The sequence below is a fragment of the Nannospalax galili genome, unplaced genomic scaffold, assembly GCF_000622305.1.
Source record: "Nannospalax galili isolate Female #2095 unplaced genomic scaffold, S.galili_v1.0 scaffold1714, whole genome shotgun sequence".
In the NCBI taxonomy this organism is placed as follows: Eukaryota; Metazoa; Chordata; class Mammalia; order Rodentia; family Spalacidae; genus Nannospalax; species Nannospalax galili.
The window spans coordinates 100,012-114,252 of record NW_008334552.1 but is presented as its reverse complement, the minus strand read 5'-3'; the positions used below and the strand labels follow the sequence as shown (position 1 = coordinate 114,252).

Sequence of the window (14,241 nt, the reverse complement as noted above, 5' to 3'; positions counted from 1 at the left end):
TTAATAACCACATGATTAGAAGCATTTCATTACAGCATTAACATATTCAATAACAATTTCCAGAGCAAAGATGCTTCTCTTTCAAAATTAGCTGAGGCAGATTTTTTTTAAATATCAATTCTAATCCCTCATATCCCATTCAAGGAAGTACTGTTAACTTTTTGGGATAGGCCTTTCCAGGCACATATACATACATATAAATGTTAAACTTAGGGGCTGAGAATGTAGCTCAGTTGATAAAGTGCCTGCCTAACATGCTTGAAACCCTGGGTTCAATCCCTAGCACTTCATAACCAGGTGTGGTGATGCATGTCTATAATCCCAGCATTTGGGAGGTAGAGGCAGGAGGATCAGAAGTTCAAAGTCATCCTTGGCTGCATAGTGAGTTCAAGGCCAGCCTGGGTACATGAGACCCTGTCTCAAAAAGAAAAAAAAAATTTTAAATGGGGTCCTTTTACAGGGTTATAATCTGTTGCTTTTTTTTCCCCCTCACATAAAAGTATATTGTGACATTTTTTTTTAACCAAACTGGGAGCACTATTGCAGTTTTGACTTTTCCCCTTTTTCTCTTCACTTAACAGACCACTTGTCATTTCCTTTCCTTCTGGCCCCTTCATGTCTCTTGAGTTCTCAGTCCTTTCCTTCCCTTTTCTTCCCACTTCCTCCCTAGATGGAGAGCTCCTGGGATGCTGAGGCTCCTTCTTCACTGGAAGATCATATGGTCCCCTGTCTGTACTCTACTTTCCCCACAGGAAACTTTTGGCCTCAAGAGAGTCTGGCCAGGAGCCCTGGGGTTGAGGAGTCTGCAGGACCTTCCCCCACCACAGTGGCCCTGTTGTGCATGTGGCCTTTCCTTCCCGGGAGCCCAGAGCTGCCCACTCCCCCACCATTTACATAGCCTCCATCCTGGGCATCAGGCCTGGTGGGGGACCTCACAGCATTGTGTCCACAGGTACCCTTTCCCACCATGGTGGCTTTGCTGTGTATGTGGTTCGGGATCTCCCTGCCTCTCGTCTACTTGGGCTACTACTTCGGCTTCCGTAAGCAGCCATATGACAACCCTGTGCGCACAAACCAGATTCCCCGGCAGATCCCTGAGCAACGGTGGTACATGAACCGATTTGTGGGGTGAGTCTTTCAGCACAGATAAACAGGCTTCCAGAGAAGGTGAGGCCAGTGCTTCCTGAGCCATCGGGGACATGGAAGAGGCTACTACCACCACCCCCCAGGGCTCTGTGACCAGTGCCCCTGCAACAACTGCAAGTGCACTAGTAGATGTCATGCAAGCTTAGCCTCACACCATGATAAAGAAGACCAAGCTTCTGCAGATTTGGTTTCAGCCTAGGAACCTGAAAGGGAAGCAGGGAGATTTTTATGGTCCCACAGCATGGAGAATGTGGCCGAGTTTAAGACCATCACTTATCTCTGCTGTAGCTCAATGATAGAGAAGTACCTAGCCTACACAAGGCCCTAGATTCAGTCCTCAGCACTACCAAAAGAATAAAAAAGCCACATGAAATAATTGTATTTAAAACTTTGTTTAGGCTGGGCGTGGTGGCATATGCCTTTAATCCCAGCTCTGGGGAGGCAGAGGTAGGCATATCCCTTGAACCTTATACAGGTCACCCACCTTTCTACCTCAGTTCCAATCTATGAAGTAAAGAAAATCATGGTCACCTTTCCCATTTTCAAGAGATTATTATGGTCCCACAGCATGGCAAGCCTTAAAAGTACCACCCATGTAGGCCCTCTCTGTTCTTGCTGACTTGGGAGGGAGCGTGGTCCCCATGGCCAGGAGTGTGGCCCAGTTAACGCTCTTGCTCTGCTACAGCATTCTCATGGCTGGAATCCTGCCCTTCGGCGCCATGTTCATCGAATTGTTTTTCATCTTCAGTGTGAGTACTGCTGGCTGTCCCTCCCTCTTCACATGCAGCCTTGCCCTACCAGCCAGGTCTCTTGCCCTCACTGTTTCTTGCTGCCTGTGAAACTGCAGAAGCCCCATCTTCACCCCAAAGTCTGATAACAGTCCTGCCTGTCAGGAGAGTTGGGAGAGGTAATGGAAACTTGCCGTGTACAAGGCTCTGATGCACAGAAAGGGCTCAACACATGGATCCTGCTTCAGGGATTCTACAGTCACTTGCCACTATGGTTGATAGCATTGTGCCTCTGCTTCCATTTCCGGGTCCCTTTCCTCTTCACCTGCCAACATTACCTAAAACTAGAGGCAAATAGGAGAAAGGACCCCAGTTGTCAGTATCATTGTGAGGCTAGAACAAACTTAAAGGTGCTTGGCATTCAAGAAATGCTATTACTGTGATGATGAGCACTCCTGTCTCGAAGGGCCAACATGAAAGATGGCAGGAGGGCTCTAGAGCCCTGTAAGTGGCTGACTTAGCTGCCCAGTGCAACGATGCCATGCCCCAAGTAGAACGCTGCAAGTGCCTGCTATTCCAAGAGAGTGGTCCTTCCCCTCTCTGCTAAGAGCCCTGTCTACCTAAGCCTCCCTAGGACAGCCACAAAGGATGAGTTCGCTGCCCTCTCTCTGGTATCTGTGGGACCCTGGTCCAAGCACCAGAGCCTTGACTTCCTCAGCTATAAAAGGCCAAGCTTAACCGGGCATGGTGGCACACGCCTGTAGTCCCAGCACTTGGGAGGCAGAGGCAGGCAGATCTCTGTGAGTTCAAGGCCAGCCTGGTCTACATAGTGAGTTCCAGGATAGCTGGGGCTACAGGGAGACCCTGCTTCAAAAAGACAAAACAAAAAAGGTCAGGCTTGCATATAGAGATGAATAGAAATGATATAACATAGCACCTAGCCTGGGGTAAGCTGCACCCTAAGGGGCAGTGGCTGCTGTATAATTTTGTTTGAAGCAGGAATTATTATTTCCTACATGCTGCCAAGTTCAGGTGGGGTACCTATCCACTGCTCAATCAACTGTGCCAACCTCTCCTTAAGAAGAACCTGGTTTCACCCCTTTTCCAGAGAGTAGAGGCCAGTCAGAGCCCCATGCCAGGTCCACAGGCCTTGATGGTATTATGGTGGTGTCATGGTAGAAGTGGAGCTGAGAAAAGGCAGGCCAGCTGAAAGTTAGCTCTGGTGTTTCCACAGGCAATCTGGGAGAACCAGTTCTATTACCTCTTTGGTTTCCTGTTCCTCGTTTTCATCATCCTGGTAGTGTCCTGTTCACAAATCAGCATCGTCATGGTGTACTTCCAGCTATGTGCAGAGGTGAGGGGAGTGGGCCTTCAGGCAGGGGTGAGATGGGACAGATCCAACATTGACCATTTCAGTGTGGCTGTGCAGACAGGCTGAATAGCCTACATGGGGTGCTGCCTCAGGCTGAGTCTTGCTCCTCTCCCCAAGATGTTATTCAGCTGTACCCTGGAGTTCATGATGCCTGCATGGCTGTGTGAGGTACACAGTTCAATGAAGGTGTACAGTTCAATGAAGACCAGTAGAATTATCAGTACGAATTTAGTCCAGGGATAAATTTTTCAAGTGGCAAGTATAGATTGGTAGCCTGCTTCACTATAGGAGTTGGTCCTGCAGAGTGGGTAGGCCAGGGCAGAGTGACTGCCAGCTGGACTGGAATCCAGCTCCTCCACTGCGAGCTGTAGCTCTGAACAGCCTCTTGCCTGCCGTTGCTCCTCATCCTTGAGGTTGTAGTAAAAGACCTAACTTGGAGGCTACCACAAGTTCTTGACTGAGTGGTTCCTACTGTGACGTAGAACAGTTCCTGACCCTTGGGAAGCTTTTGCACAAGTGAAGTTATTCATTAATATTTTTTCTGTTGATCTTTTTAGAAGTTGAGATATGATTTATCAGCAGTAAAGACCTATTTTAATTGCAGTTCTATAGTTTTAAAGAAATCCAGTTTTAACTACCATCACAGTCAAAATATAAAACATTTTCATCACCCAAATATTATTTTTCTTACCCAGAGTCTTGAGCCCCTCAGGCAACCCTGAGATTTGAATGGGAAGGTGCCCTGGAGACTTCCATGACCCTTCCTGTGTTTCCTCCTTAGGATTACCGCTGGTGGTGGAGGAATTTCCTTGTTTCTGGAGGATCTGCATTCTACGTCCTGGTTTATGCCATCTTTTATTTCGTTAACAAGGTACCACCCTCCTTGACATCCCCCCTTGGGCAGGATGGTGGGGAGGAGAACGTTAAGAGGATGTTAAGAGGAACCCTAGTTTCTCAATTGTACTTTCTCAAGCACAGAGAGGACCAGAGCCATTTAGAACTGTGTTCTGTATGTTGGGAGGCTGAGACTAGAGGGTTGCAAGTTCAAGGCCAGCCTAAGGTATATCACAAGACCATCTCAGAAAGTCACCTGCAGTGCTTCTCCTAGGAAGACTGACACAGTATTCACCTCAAGAAATAGAAAAAGGGCTGGAGAGATGGCTCTGTGGTTAAGAACACTGACTGCTCTTGCAGGGGACCTGGGATTCCCAGCACCCACATGGTGGCTAACAACCGCCTATAACTCCAGTTCCAGGGGAATCTGACACCTTCTTTTGACCTCCGTGGGCATTGCACGACACAGGTGCACTTGCAGTCATGCAAGAAATGCACTCATTCACATAAAATTAAAAAATAATAAAATATTTTTTTAAAAAAAGAAATAGAAAAAGGACAATAACATAAAGGTAAAAGCAGGGCTGGGGAGGTAGCTCAGTCCATAAGGTACTTAACAACGCAAGTAGGAAGACCTGAGTTTGATGCCCCAGAGCCCACATAAAATGCTGGGCATGGCAGTATGCACCTGTAATCCCAGCACTGGGGAGGTGGAGACAGGAAGATCCCTGGGAGTTACGAGTCAGCCAACTTAGTCTGTTTGGTGAGCTCCAGGTTTAGTGAGAGAACCTGTCAAATAAGGTGCTGAGCAATCAAGGAAGACACCCAGTGTTGACCTCTGGTTTCCACACCCATGTGCACTCACGTGCACACACACAAACAAAGATAAAAGAATGTGTTCATACAGCCTTTGGAAACCACATTTAAGACTCAGGCATCCTGTCTCTGGGGCTTCATTCTCTTCTTTACTCAAGTACTGTTTGGTTCTGCAGAGCAGAGAGAGAATGAGCTGGGGCTGGGTCTATGTCTTGGCAGCCTCCTTGCTCCACAAACTCATGCAGATTAAGTGTAGACTTGTAATAAGCAAGACTCTGGCTTACCAACTAGGGAAAACCAGATGGGCCAGTTTGAGGAGTTGAGGGAGGCTTTGGTGGATACTTCACCTCCAAGGCTAACACAGAAGACTTGATCTCATCTACTCTACTTTGGGTCTCCAAAGTCCAAAAGCAAGCAATCCTCTACCTGCACCCAGGGTGTATTTGCAAAGTTCGAGTTGTAGGTTCATTGGTTGAAACGTAGAATGCCCTTTCCCAGGTTGGAAAGGACTTCACAGATCGCATAATACGGTGTTCCAGTCCTGCTTTAGCAGGGTGGCATTGTCCCTCTTCAGCAACCCCAGAGATGATCACATCTGCTTCAGAGGTCAGGAGACTAGCTTACAGGCCAATAGACCTTAACTTAAAATTTTATTGGAACATACCCGATGTCATTCACTTACATAAGTCACCTGTGGCTGCTTTTCCACTGTAGCAACTATTGAATAGTTGCAACAGAGAACGCATGAACTATAAAAATCTTAAATTTTTATTTTTTATTTTTTGGTTTGCTTTTTTTTTTGAACATGACCATTTTAATTCTTTTTTGTTTTTTGTGAGTTTTTTTTTTTGTGTCTTTTTGAGACAGGGTCCCCCTGTAGCCCAAGCTGTCCTGGAACTCATTATGTAGACCAGGCTGACCTCGAACTCACAAAGATCCGCCTGCCTCTGCCTCCCAAGTGCTGGGATTAAAGGCATGCGCCACCACGCCTGGCTTGTGTTTTGTTTTATCTAGCCCTTAAGACAATAGACAAGAATATTTACATGAGAGATGTCAGGGACTTGTAGGGAACCCACAAATGTTGCCTTCACCCTTAGGCTTAGGAGAAGGTCTTAGACGGGGACCTAGATTTCATTTTGTTTTTTTTTTGTTTGTTTGTTTGAGACAGGGTCTCACTGCTTAGCCCTGACTGACCTGAAATTCAGATTTGCCTGCCTCTGCCTTCCAAATGCTGGGATTAAGGGTATGTGCTATCATACCCAGCTGGTTTTTTTCTTTATTATTTTCTTCTGGGCTTGTGACATTTAGTGACCATGTATCTGTCCATGATCCCTAGAACAGGCCCCCCGAGGGCCTGGTGCACTGGACAGTCTTGATGCCAAGATTTCAGTAAGCTTCGTTCTCTTCCACCAACAAACATCACAATGCCAATCCCTTGCATTTCTGCCTAGGCCTCTACTCCAGACTCTTACCTCAGTCACAAAAGAGTCTAACACACTCCAAGGTGAAAAGCCGTTTGAGCTTTTAGAGACATTCTCGGGGGAGAGGAATGTAGACTGAGGCATACTGATGATGGCTCCCTGGTCCTTAAGCTGGGAGCAGTGGAAACCTCCGCCCACTGCCTCCCTTCGGACTCTCCTGATGCTTGCTCTAGCCACCCAGGAGTGTTTTGGTGCTGTTCTGGAACTGACCTCAGGGGCCAGGGATAAGAGGTCCAAGGCACAACTCTGGCCCTGGTACAGATGAAGGTTAGCCGTAACTGTGAACCCTTCCCCTTGCCAGATACCAGTTTTACCACAAGATTTGGGTGGGGGGAGCCCCAGTTTGCCATAACTACCTAGCACTAAACATCTGTTCCTCTTCTCTGTCTTTCCCAGCTGGACATTGTCGAGTTCATCCCCTCTCTTCTCTACTTTGGCTACACAGCCCTCATGGTCTTATCCTTCTGGCTGCTCACGGGTACCATTGGCTTCTATGCAGCCTACATGTTTGTCCGCAAGATCTATGCCGCTGTGAAGATAGACTGAGTGGGTGGACCATGGCCAGACCCACTCCATCCTTGGACAGGAAGCCACCTGCACAGGGAACTGCAGGCACAATAAAGTAACTCCTGCTCATTTGGAATGTAACTCCTGGCACAGTGTTCCTAGATCCCCAGGCTTCGAGGAGGGGCAGGAGGGCCTGTAGATAAACCTTGCGTTTTCCTTCATCTTATTCCAGGTCTATAAGGAATGAGGGGTTTTTGTGGTTTGTTTGGGTTTTTTTTGTTGTTGTTTTTTTCTTCAATACTAAGAAAGATTCCTCTAGCAGGAGCTGTCTAAACCTGTTAATTCAGGTTTATTTTTCGTTTGGGTTTTTTATTTGGTTTTTAAACAAATGGATCCAGAATGGATAAATGCTGGGTTTTGGTCACTGTCTCCACATCAGCTCCTCAGAGCTGTTGGCCACCCTACCACTGACTGGAAGAGAGAATACCAGGGCTGTAGTGAGGGTTCCGAGCCCTCATTGCATGCCCTCACCACCGATGCTACAACGCAGCACAGCTCCAGCCCAGACAGCAGCCTCAGTGCCAACCAGCTTCTGCTGGCCCCTCTCCCTCCCATTCTCTTCCCCAGCCTGTCCTCTGGGCTGCCCAAGACAGGGCTTCCAGCCAAGCTGTTGTCATCATTTCACTGGGAGCAAGCCCAAGCCATGGTCACTACAAGGAAGTTACCTGGACGTACCAGCATTGGGCTCCCAGGACAGCAAGAATTGCCCCCCTCATCAGGGCAGCTAGTTTGCTGACCAACAAGGAGGAAGAGATGAGACCAGCAGTGAACTGTTCTCGTGCCAAGAACACTGGACCCAGGGCCAAGTGTTTTCAGAGCCAAGCATCTGTGTATGTCTTGGAAGAGGTAGCTAAGGCCACTAGGGTGCTTACCCCTCAAGATTGCTCCCCAGTTCTTTCCTCAGGAGGTGCCACTGAGGAAGTATGCTGGTGGTGTATCTTCTCTTCCCTCACTTTCAGGCCTGGAGTCCTCAGAGCCCCTCCTTGAAGAGGCTGGGCAGAGGCATTCTCTCCTGTGTCCCCTGGCCTCAACATTTATACTCAGTTCTTTTTAGCCAGACCCGTCCCCTCTCCCTCCCGTGCAATTTCTTTTGGGGACACCCAGAAAACTGCTCTGAGAAGGAAGATGGAAGGTAAGTTTAATTGGTCCCTCCCCAGTTCCCAGCAATAGGCAAGAAACCCAGTCTCCCCATTTTGGAAGGAGGCTTACATTCCTAGCCTTGCTCCTCCAAAGCCCCCGTTCTTCCTAGAAGGTAGCCCTGCCTATCCTGTGCAAGTCACAGACATTGCTCTTAAGTTGCAAGACCAAATCCACCCTGGGTTTAGGATTCAATTACAGACACTCACCCCTGCTCCAGTCCTTTGGGACACTGCCAGGAGATAAAGCTCAGGATGCTGGTTATGCTAGGAACACACCCTGCCCCCCTCGGGCCCTGCTACCACCATCAATCAAGTCGGTGAACCTCTCAGTCTTGCCTCACAGTGACTCCACAGCACCAAGTATGTCCACCAAGAATCAGGCTGGAGAAAAGGGAGCCCAAAGAGTAGAAAGTGATTTCGGAGTTACTTCATTCAAATTTTGCATTTTTGCCCCCTGAGGTTCTCTCTTTTGGGGGGGGGGAGTTGGGGGAAGGTTCAAACATCATCGATTTTTCTGACTTTTTAAATCACCACCATTATTTTTAATTAAGAAATGCCTATATGCCTTTTTTTGGTCCAATTGTAAATAAAATTGCCATTGTCCTGTCACTGTCTTGAATTATGATACAGGTGTGGGGTTTGGAGTGGGGCGCTTTGCCAGATTGGTTGAGTGGTTATTGTCGAAGTTCAGTCTCCTGTCCGGTTCTCTAGGGTTCAGACCACTGCTGTTCCCTGCTGCTTCAAGCCAGCCTTTCCCTGCTGCTCAGCCCTTCCATACCCAATCACAAGCATGTGCCCCTCTGAATAAGCAGAAAGTGGCAACAAGTGTGAACTTGGACAGCAATGAAACCTGCTTTGGGAGTCACAGCTCTTCACCCTTGGTCAGGCAGGACTCCAAAGCAATAGAGATGCAGGCCTAGACATGGTGTCACATGAAGCCAGCCAAGTCTACATAGCAAGCTCTAAGCCAGCCAGGGCTACATAAGGAGACCCTGTCACAAGAAAAGAGAAAGGGCTGGAGAGATGTCTCAGTAGTTAAGAGTACTTGCTACACTTTCAGAGGACCCGGATTCAGTTTCCAGCACCCATAGCCAGATGTTTGCTGATGTCTGTGACTCCAGTTGAGAGGATCCAATGTGGGCACCTGCAAGCATGTGGTGCACATAAACTCATGCAGGCATACACACATCCATAAATAAATCTTAAATACAGGGCAAGGGGCCAAGTATATAGCTCAGTGTTTGTTAAGAGTACATGATTAACATGCACGAGACCCCAAGTTCCATCTCCACCACCAAAAGAAATCTATGTCAAACTGGGGTAACAGATTCTGATTGGTGTGTAAGTCATCAAGGACAGTTTCGCTTCAGATCTGGCTGAATCCAGGGGTGCAAATAATAACCTTAGGACTGTCCCTACTGTGCTTCTCTCTGGCCTCATTTGGTCCCATTTTGAACTGTCTTCCCTAGAAGGGAGGCAGGAAGACATGGAACAGACCATTCCAGGCTTACATTATCCAGTTTGGTATGCCCAGAAGTGGAGAAAAGTCAGCTCCTTCCTTACTTCCTTGTAGTTGGTAGGTATGATTTCAATACAGAAGTCTAAAGAAAGAACTCTGACCTAGCTTAGGTTTGTATATGTTGTACTTAGCACTGTATCCAGAAGGAGAGAATGCTATTGTAGGCCACACTCCCCAAGGAGTGCTGTGAATTTCAGCCCTGCTAGAATGGCTTGGATGGGGTGAGGAGGAAAGGACAGTTTTCCAATGCAAGAAAGGCAAAATGAAAACAATTTCCTGTGAGACCACATACTTCCAAGCCAGGTTCCTCTGCAGTAGAAAGAGCTGATGACCATGTGGAGTGCTCTGAGCATCAGATCCTACTCTGTGCTTACTTTCTGTGAGCTGGTCCATTTAATGTTGCATGTGATCTAAACATAACTTGCCTCTGAGGCAGGCTGACTATTATTAACCCCTCCTACAGAGAAAGTAACTGAGGTACCAAAGCAGCCCAGGTAACCTTTGTGCCTATACTGTCAATCTTTTCTCAAATGTTAGCATCATTTTCTATGCCCCTCACCCTTCATCCTAATGAGTGTAGCCATTCCAACAAGTGTACAGGCGTTTCTAACTATGATCTTCATTTGTCTGTCATCCACATGTCTTCTTTGATCCAATCAAATCTCTTGCCCTTTTTTGGTAGGCTGCTTTTGATTTTTTAAGTTTTCACAATTTTTAAAAAACTTTTAAAAATTTTTATTTATTATTTTTATTTTATGTGTATGCGTGTATTGCCTGCATGTAGGTAAGTGCACCCATGTCATGCAATGCCCACGGAGGTCAGAAGAAGCTGTTGGATCCCCTGGGACTGGAGTTACAGACAGTTGTTAGCTGCCATGTGGGTGCTGGGATTCAAACCCAGGTCATCTGCAAGAACAACCAGTGTTCTTAACCGCTGAGCCATCGCTCCAGGCCAGATGTGGTGGCATACATCTTTAATCCCAACACTCAGGAGGCAGAGGCAGTAGATCGCTGTGAGTTCAAGGCCAGCCTGGTCTACACAGTGAGTTCCAGGCCAGCTGGGGCTACAGGGAGACCCTGTCCCAAAATGATTTAAAAACAAAACAAAAAAAACCAGAGGGTATCACCATGTAACTGCTTGACCTGAAACTTGTTATGTAGATTAGGCTGACCTTGAACTCAGAGCTCCACCTGCCTCTACCTACCAAGCTCAGGGTTAAAGGCCTATGCCATGCTATATTCCTTCTTATATATGTCAAAATTCACACTGAATGAGCTCAGGGCTGCAATGGGGACTTATTTTTACACATGTCCAAAAGTCTTTGTCCACAAGTTACACAAATGCTAAGAGGGTTGAACTGTTGAAATCAGTTTATCTAGTGGTTCTTATTGGTTCTAATTTTGATATCTAATATATCTTTGCCTAACTTCTTTCAGAAGTTTTATAGTTCCAGGTTTTGCACTTAGGTCTATAATCCATTTGGAGGAAGTCTTATTAATGGTATAAGGTAATGACTTCAAGTCACAGCCCGCTAGAATCCCCTGGTAACACATGCTGCACTGAAGTTAACAGAAAAACACCTCCCACTCTTCATTATAAATATTGGTGTGACAGCCTCAGTTATTTCCCCTCTTCCACTTGCCACTGGGACCAAGAACAAAATACAATTGGAAATCATTTAATGTGCTAATGAAGAATGGTTCCTTCCCAGGGTGGACTCAGAGGGTACCCACCTTGTTCTCCAACCAGGAGCTTCACACACATGCAGGCTTCTGTAGAGATCAAAACTGACACCTTTTAAACCTATTCTGTGACATACACACACCCCCAATATCCCTACCTGATAACATTACAAGCTTATGTTTTAAATTAGTAAAAGTGCTACAATGAAAGAGTTCAAAGGACATTAGGTCACTGGGCTCCCTGTGGGAGAGACCAGGCCACAGAGCTGAAGCCACAGGGACTTAAAGCTGAGCCTGCCAGATTAACTTGAATCGCCTCACCTGCAATGACTGCTTCATCTTCCAAATCTCCACGGTGCTAAAACCAGCTTCAGCAACCACAGAACTGCTTTAACAAGACACCAGGAGCTCTGTACAGAACTTGCCTGGAAGATGGTTCCAGCTGACAGGCCCTGTATTAGTTACTTTTCTGTTGCTATGATAAAGCACCGCAACTAAGGGAACTTATAAAAGAGTTTATTTGAACTTACGGTTCCAGAGGAATCAGAATCCATTACGGTGGGGCATGGTGGCATGAGGTAGAACAGAAAGATAAGCGGTCACATCTTCAAGCAGCCACAGGAAGCAGAGCATGACTGGAGATCTGGCAAGGCTTAAGCACTCTCTAAGCTCGCCCACAGTGACACCAAAGATCTCCCAAAACAGTGCCACCAACTGGGGACAAAATGCCCCAAAACTTGGAGACTATGGGGGACACTCTCATTCAAACCACCACAGACCCCAAGCTCATTTACACCTGGGCATCTACTTAGTTGTTCCATTGCTCTTTGTTGCCTTTGTGCCTTTAATTAAGGTTCCTGCTGACCAGGGTACTAAGTGCATAGCACCCCACAGCAGAACCATGTGGGTTGAACTGAAGATCAGCCATTTGCACAAAGAGAATTATGGGCAAAACTGGCAGAAGTCTAGCTGGTCCATGGCATCCAGGCAGGAAACAGGGATGAATGCTAGTGCTCAGAGTTCAGTCCAGGACCCCAGCCCATAAAATAATGCCACCCACATTCAAGTGGGTCTTCCCACCTCAATTAAGCTCATCTAGATAATCCCTGACATGTTGCCAAAGACTTGGCTCCTAGGGGAGTCTAGATCTGTCAAGTTGACAATCAGTGTTAACCATCACTGGCTTCTGATGAATCCTTAAATTGAAAGACTTCAAATCTTTTCTTACTGTTAGATTAACTGTACCATCCTACAAGTACTTGACCATGTGCTTGTTGAATGCTGAACTAAACTGTTTAGCATGATCTTGGGGGTGCCAGTCACAGTGCACAGGATGCTGGTCAGCAAGGCTGGGGTCTGCTTGCTCACTGACTGCTGGGTCAGCTCCCTGGTGAAACTGGTGTCATGGGCCACATGAAGTCAGAGACAAATCTCTGTTCTTGCCTTCTACTTTGTTAAGGCAGGGTCTGTTGCCTCTATGGCCGCACTGCATACTCCAGGCTAGCTAGCCTCAAGCTTCCAGGTCATTCTCCTGTCTTAGTTTCCCATCTCACCTTGGGAGTGCTGGGATTATAGATGGGAGCCACTGCATCTGCCTTTTTTTTTTTTTCTTTTTTTGAGAAAAGGTCTCCCAGTAGCCCCAGCTGGCCTGGAACTCACTATGTAGACCAGGCTGGCCTTGAACTCACAAAGATCTGCCTGCCTCTGCCTCCCAAGTGCTGGGATTAAAGGCGTGTGCCACCACGCCTGGCTTGGATTTATTTTTTAACCACCACGCCTGGCTTGGATTTATTTTTTAATATTGATTATTTGAGAATTTCATACAATATATTTTGATCATATTCAGACCTCCTCCCGTTTCCACCTCCACCTTTTGTGTGTGTGTGTGTGTGTGTGTGTGTGTGTTAGTGTCTGTCTGTCTCCCTGTAGTCCTCGCTGACCTGAACTCACTATGTAGACTAGGCTGGCCTTGAACTCACAGCGATCTGCCTGCCTCTGCCTCCCGAGTGTCCGCCTCCATCTTAATACCCCCCTGACTTCATGTCCTTTATTATTATTTTTCTTTTTTTTAAAGGCCTAAGGCCTATCAGATCTAATTTGTGTTTTCACAAATGTCTTGGGTATGGGTACAACCTTGGAGCCTGGACAGTCTACCAGGCATCGTATTGTTATAGAAAACTGATTCTACCTCTTAGAGCAGATACCAATTGTCAATAGTTCCTTAGCTAGGGCTGGGGTTTCTTCTGCCTCATCCACGCTAGGATTTTACCTAGTTTGAGTTTGCACAGATTATGAGCATGCTGTCACAAGCATTATGAGTTCATATGTACAACTGCTCTGTTGTATCCAGATAACACAGTTTCCTTATATTCATCCATCACACCTACCTCTTACAATCTTTCCACCCCCTATTCCACAATGATTCTGAGCCTTGGGAGAAGAGGGTATGATAAAGGTGTGCCATTTAGAGCTGAGCACAATCCCTTGTTCTCTGCACGTTGACCAGTTGTGGGTCTCTGTGTTAATCACCTACTGCAAGAAGGTCCTCTGATAAGAGTTAAGAGATGCACTAATCTGCTCAGTGGTTAAGAGTACTGACCACTCTTGCAGAGGACCCAGGTTCGATTCCCAGCACCCACATAGTGGCTAACAACCGTACGTAGCTCCAGTTCCAGGGGATCCAATACCTTCCTCTGACCTCTGTGGGCATTGCATGGCACAGGTGCACTTATACACATGCAGGCAATACACTCACACACATAAAATAAAAATAATAAATTTTTAAAAAATTTTTAAAGAGATTCACTAATCTATGAATAAAACAATGTCATTAAGAGTCAGTTTAAGGGGCTGGAGAGATGGCTCAATGGTTAAGAACACTGATTGTTCTTGCAGAAGACCCAGGTTCAAATCCCAACACCCACATGGCAGCTAACAACTGTCCATAACTCCAGTT

General features: G+C 46.7%; 1 protein-coding gene and 1 pseudogene across 1 annotated transcript in view; one reads left to right on the top strand and one right to left on the bottom strand.

Annotated features, from left to right (window-relative positions):
• Positions 1 to 8,481, top strand: part of Tm9sf4 (transmembrane 9 superfamily member 4) — a 59,153-nt gene extending 50,672 nt beyond the window's left edge. The window contains exons 14-18 of the mRNA XM_008829381.3: positions 953 to 1,128; positions 1,832 to 1,895; positions 3,109 to 3,228; positions 4,028 to 4,117; positions 6,774 to 8,481. Coding sequence (XP_008827603.1) covers positions 953 to 1,128; positions 1,832 to 1,895; positions 3,109 to 3,228; positions 4,028 to 4,117; positions 6,774 to 6,923 — 600 coding nt within the window. The 3' untranslated portion in view covers positions 6,924 to 8,481. The remainder of the gene's footprint in view (positions 1 to 952; positions 1,129 to 1,831; positions 1,896 to 3,108; positions 3,229 to 4,027; positions 4,118 to 6,773) is intronic.
• Positions 8,482 to 10,837: 2,356 nt separating this feature from the next.
• On the bottom strand, positions 10,838 to 10,957 carry LOC115069650 (annotated as a pseudogene).
• Between the last annotated feature and the right edge of the window lie 3,284 nt (positions 10,958 to 14,241).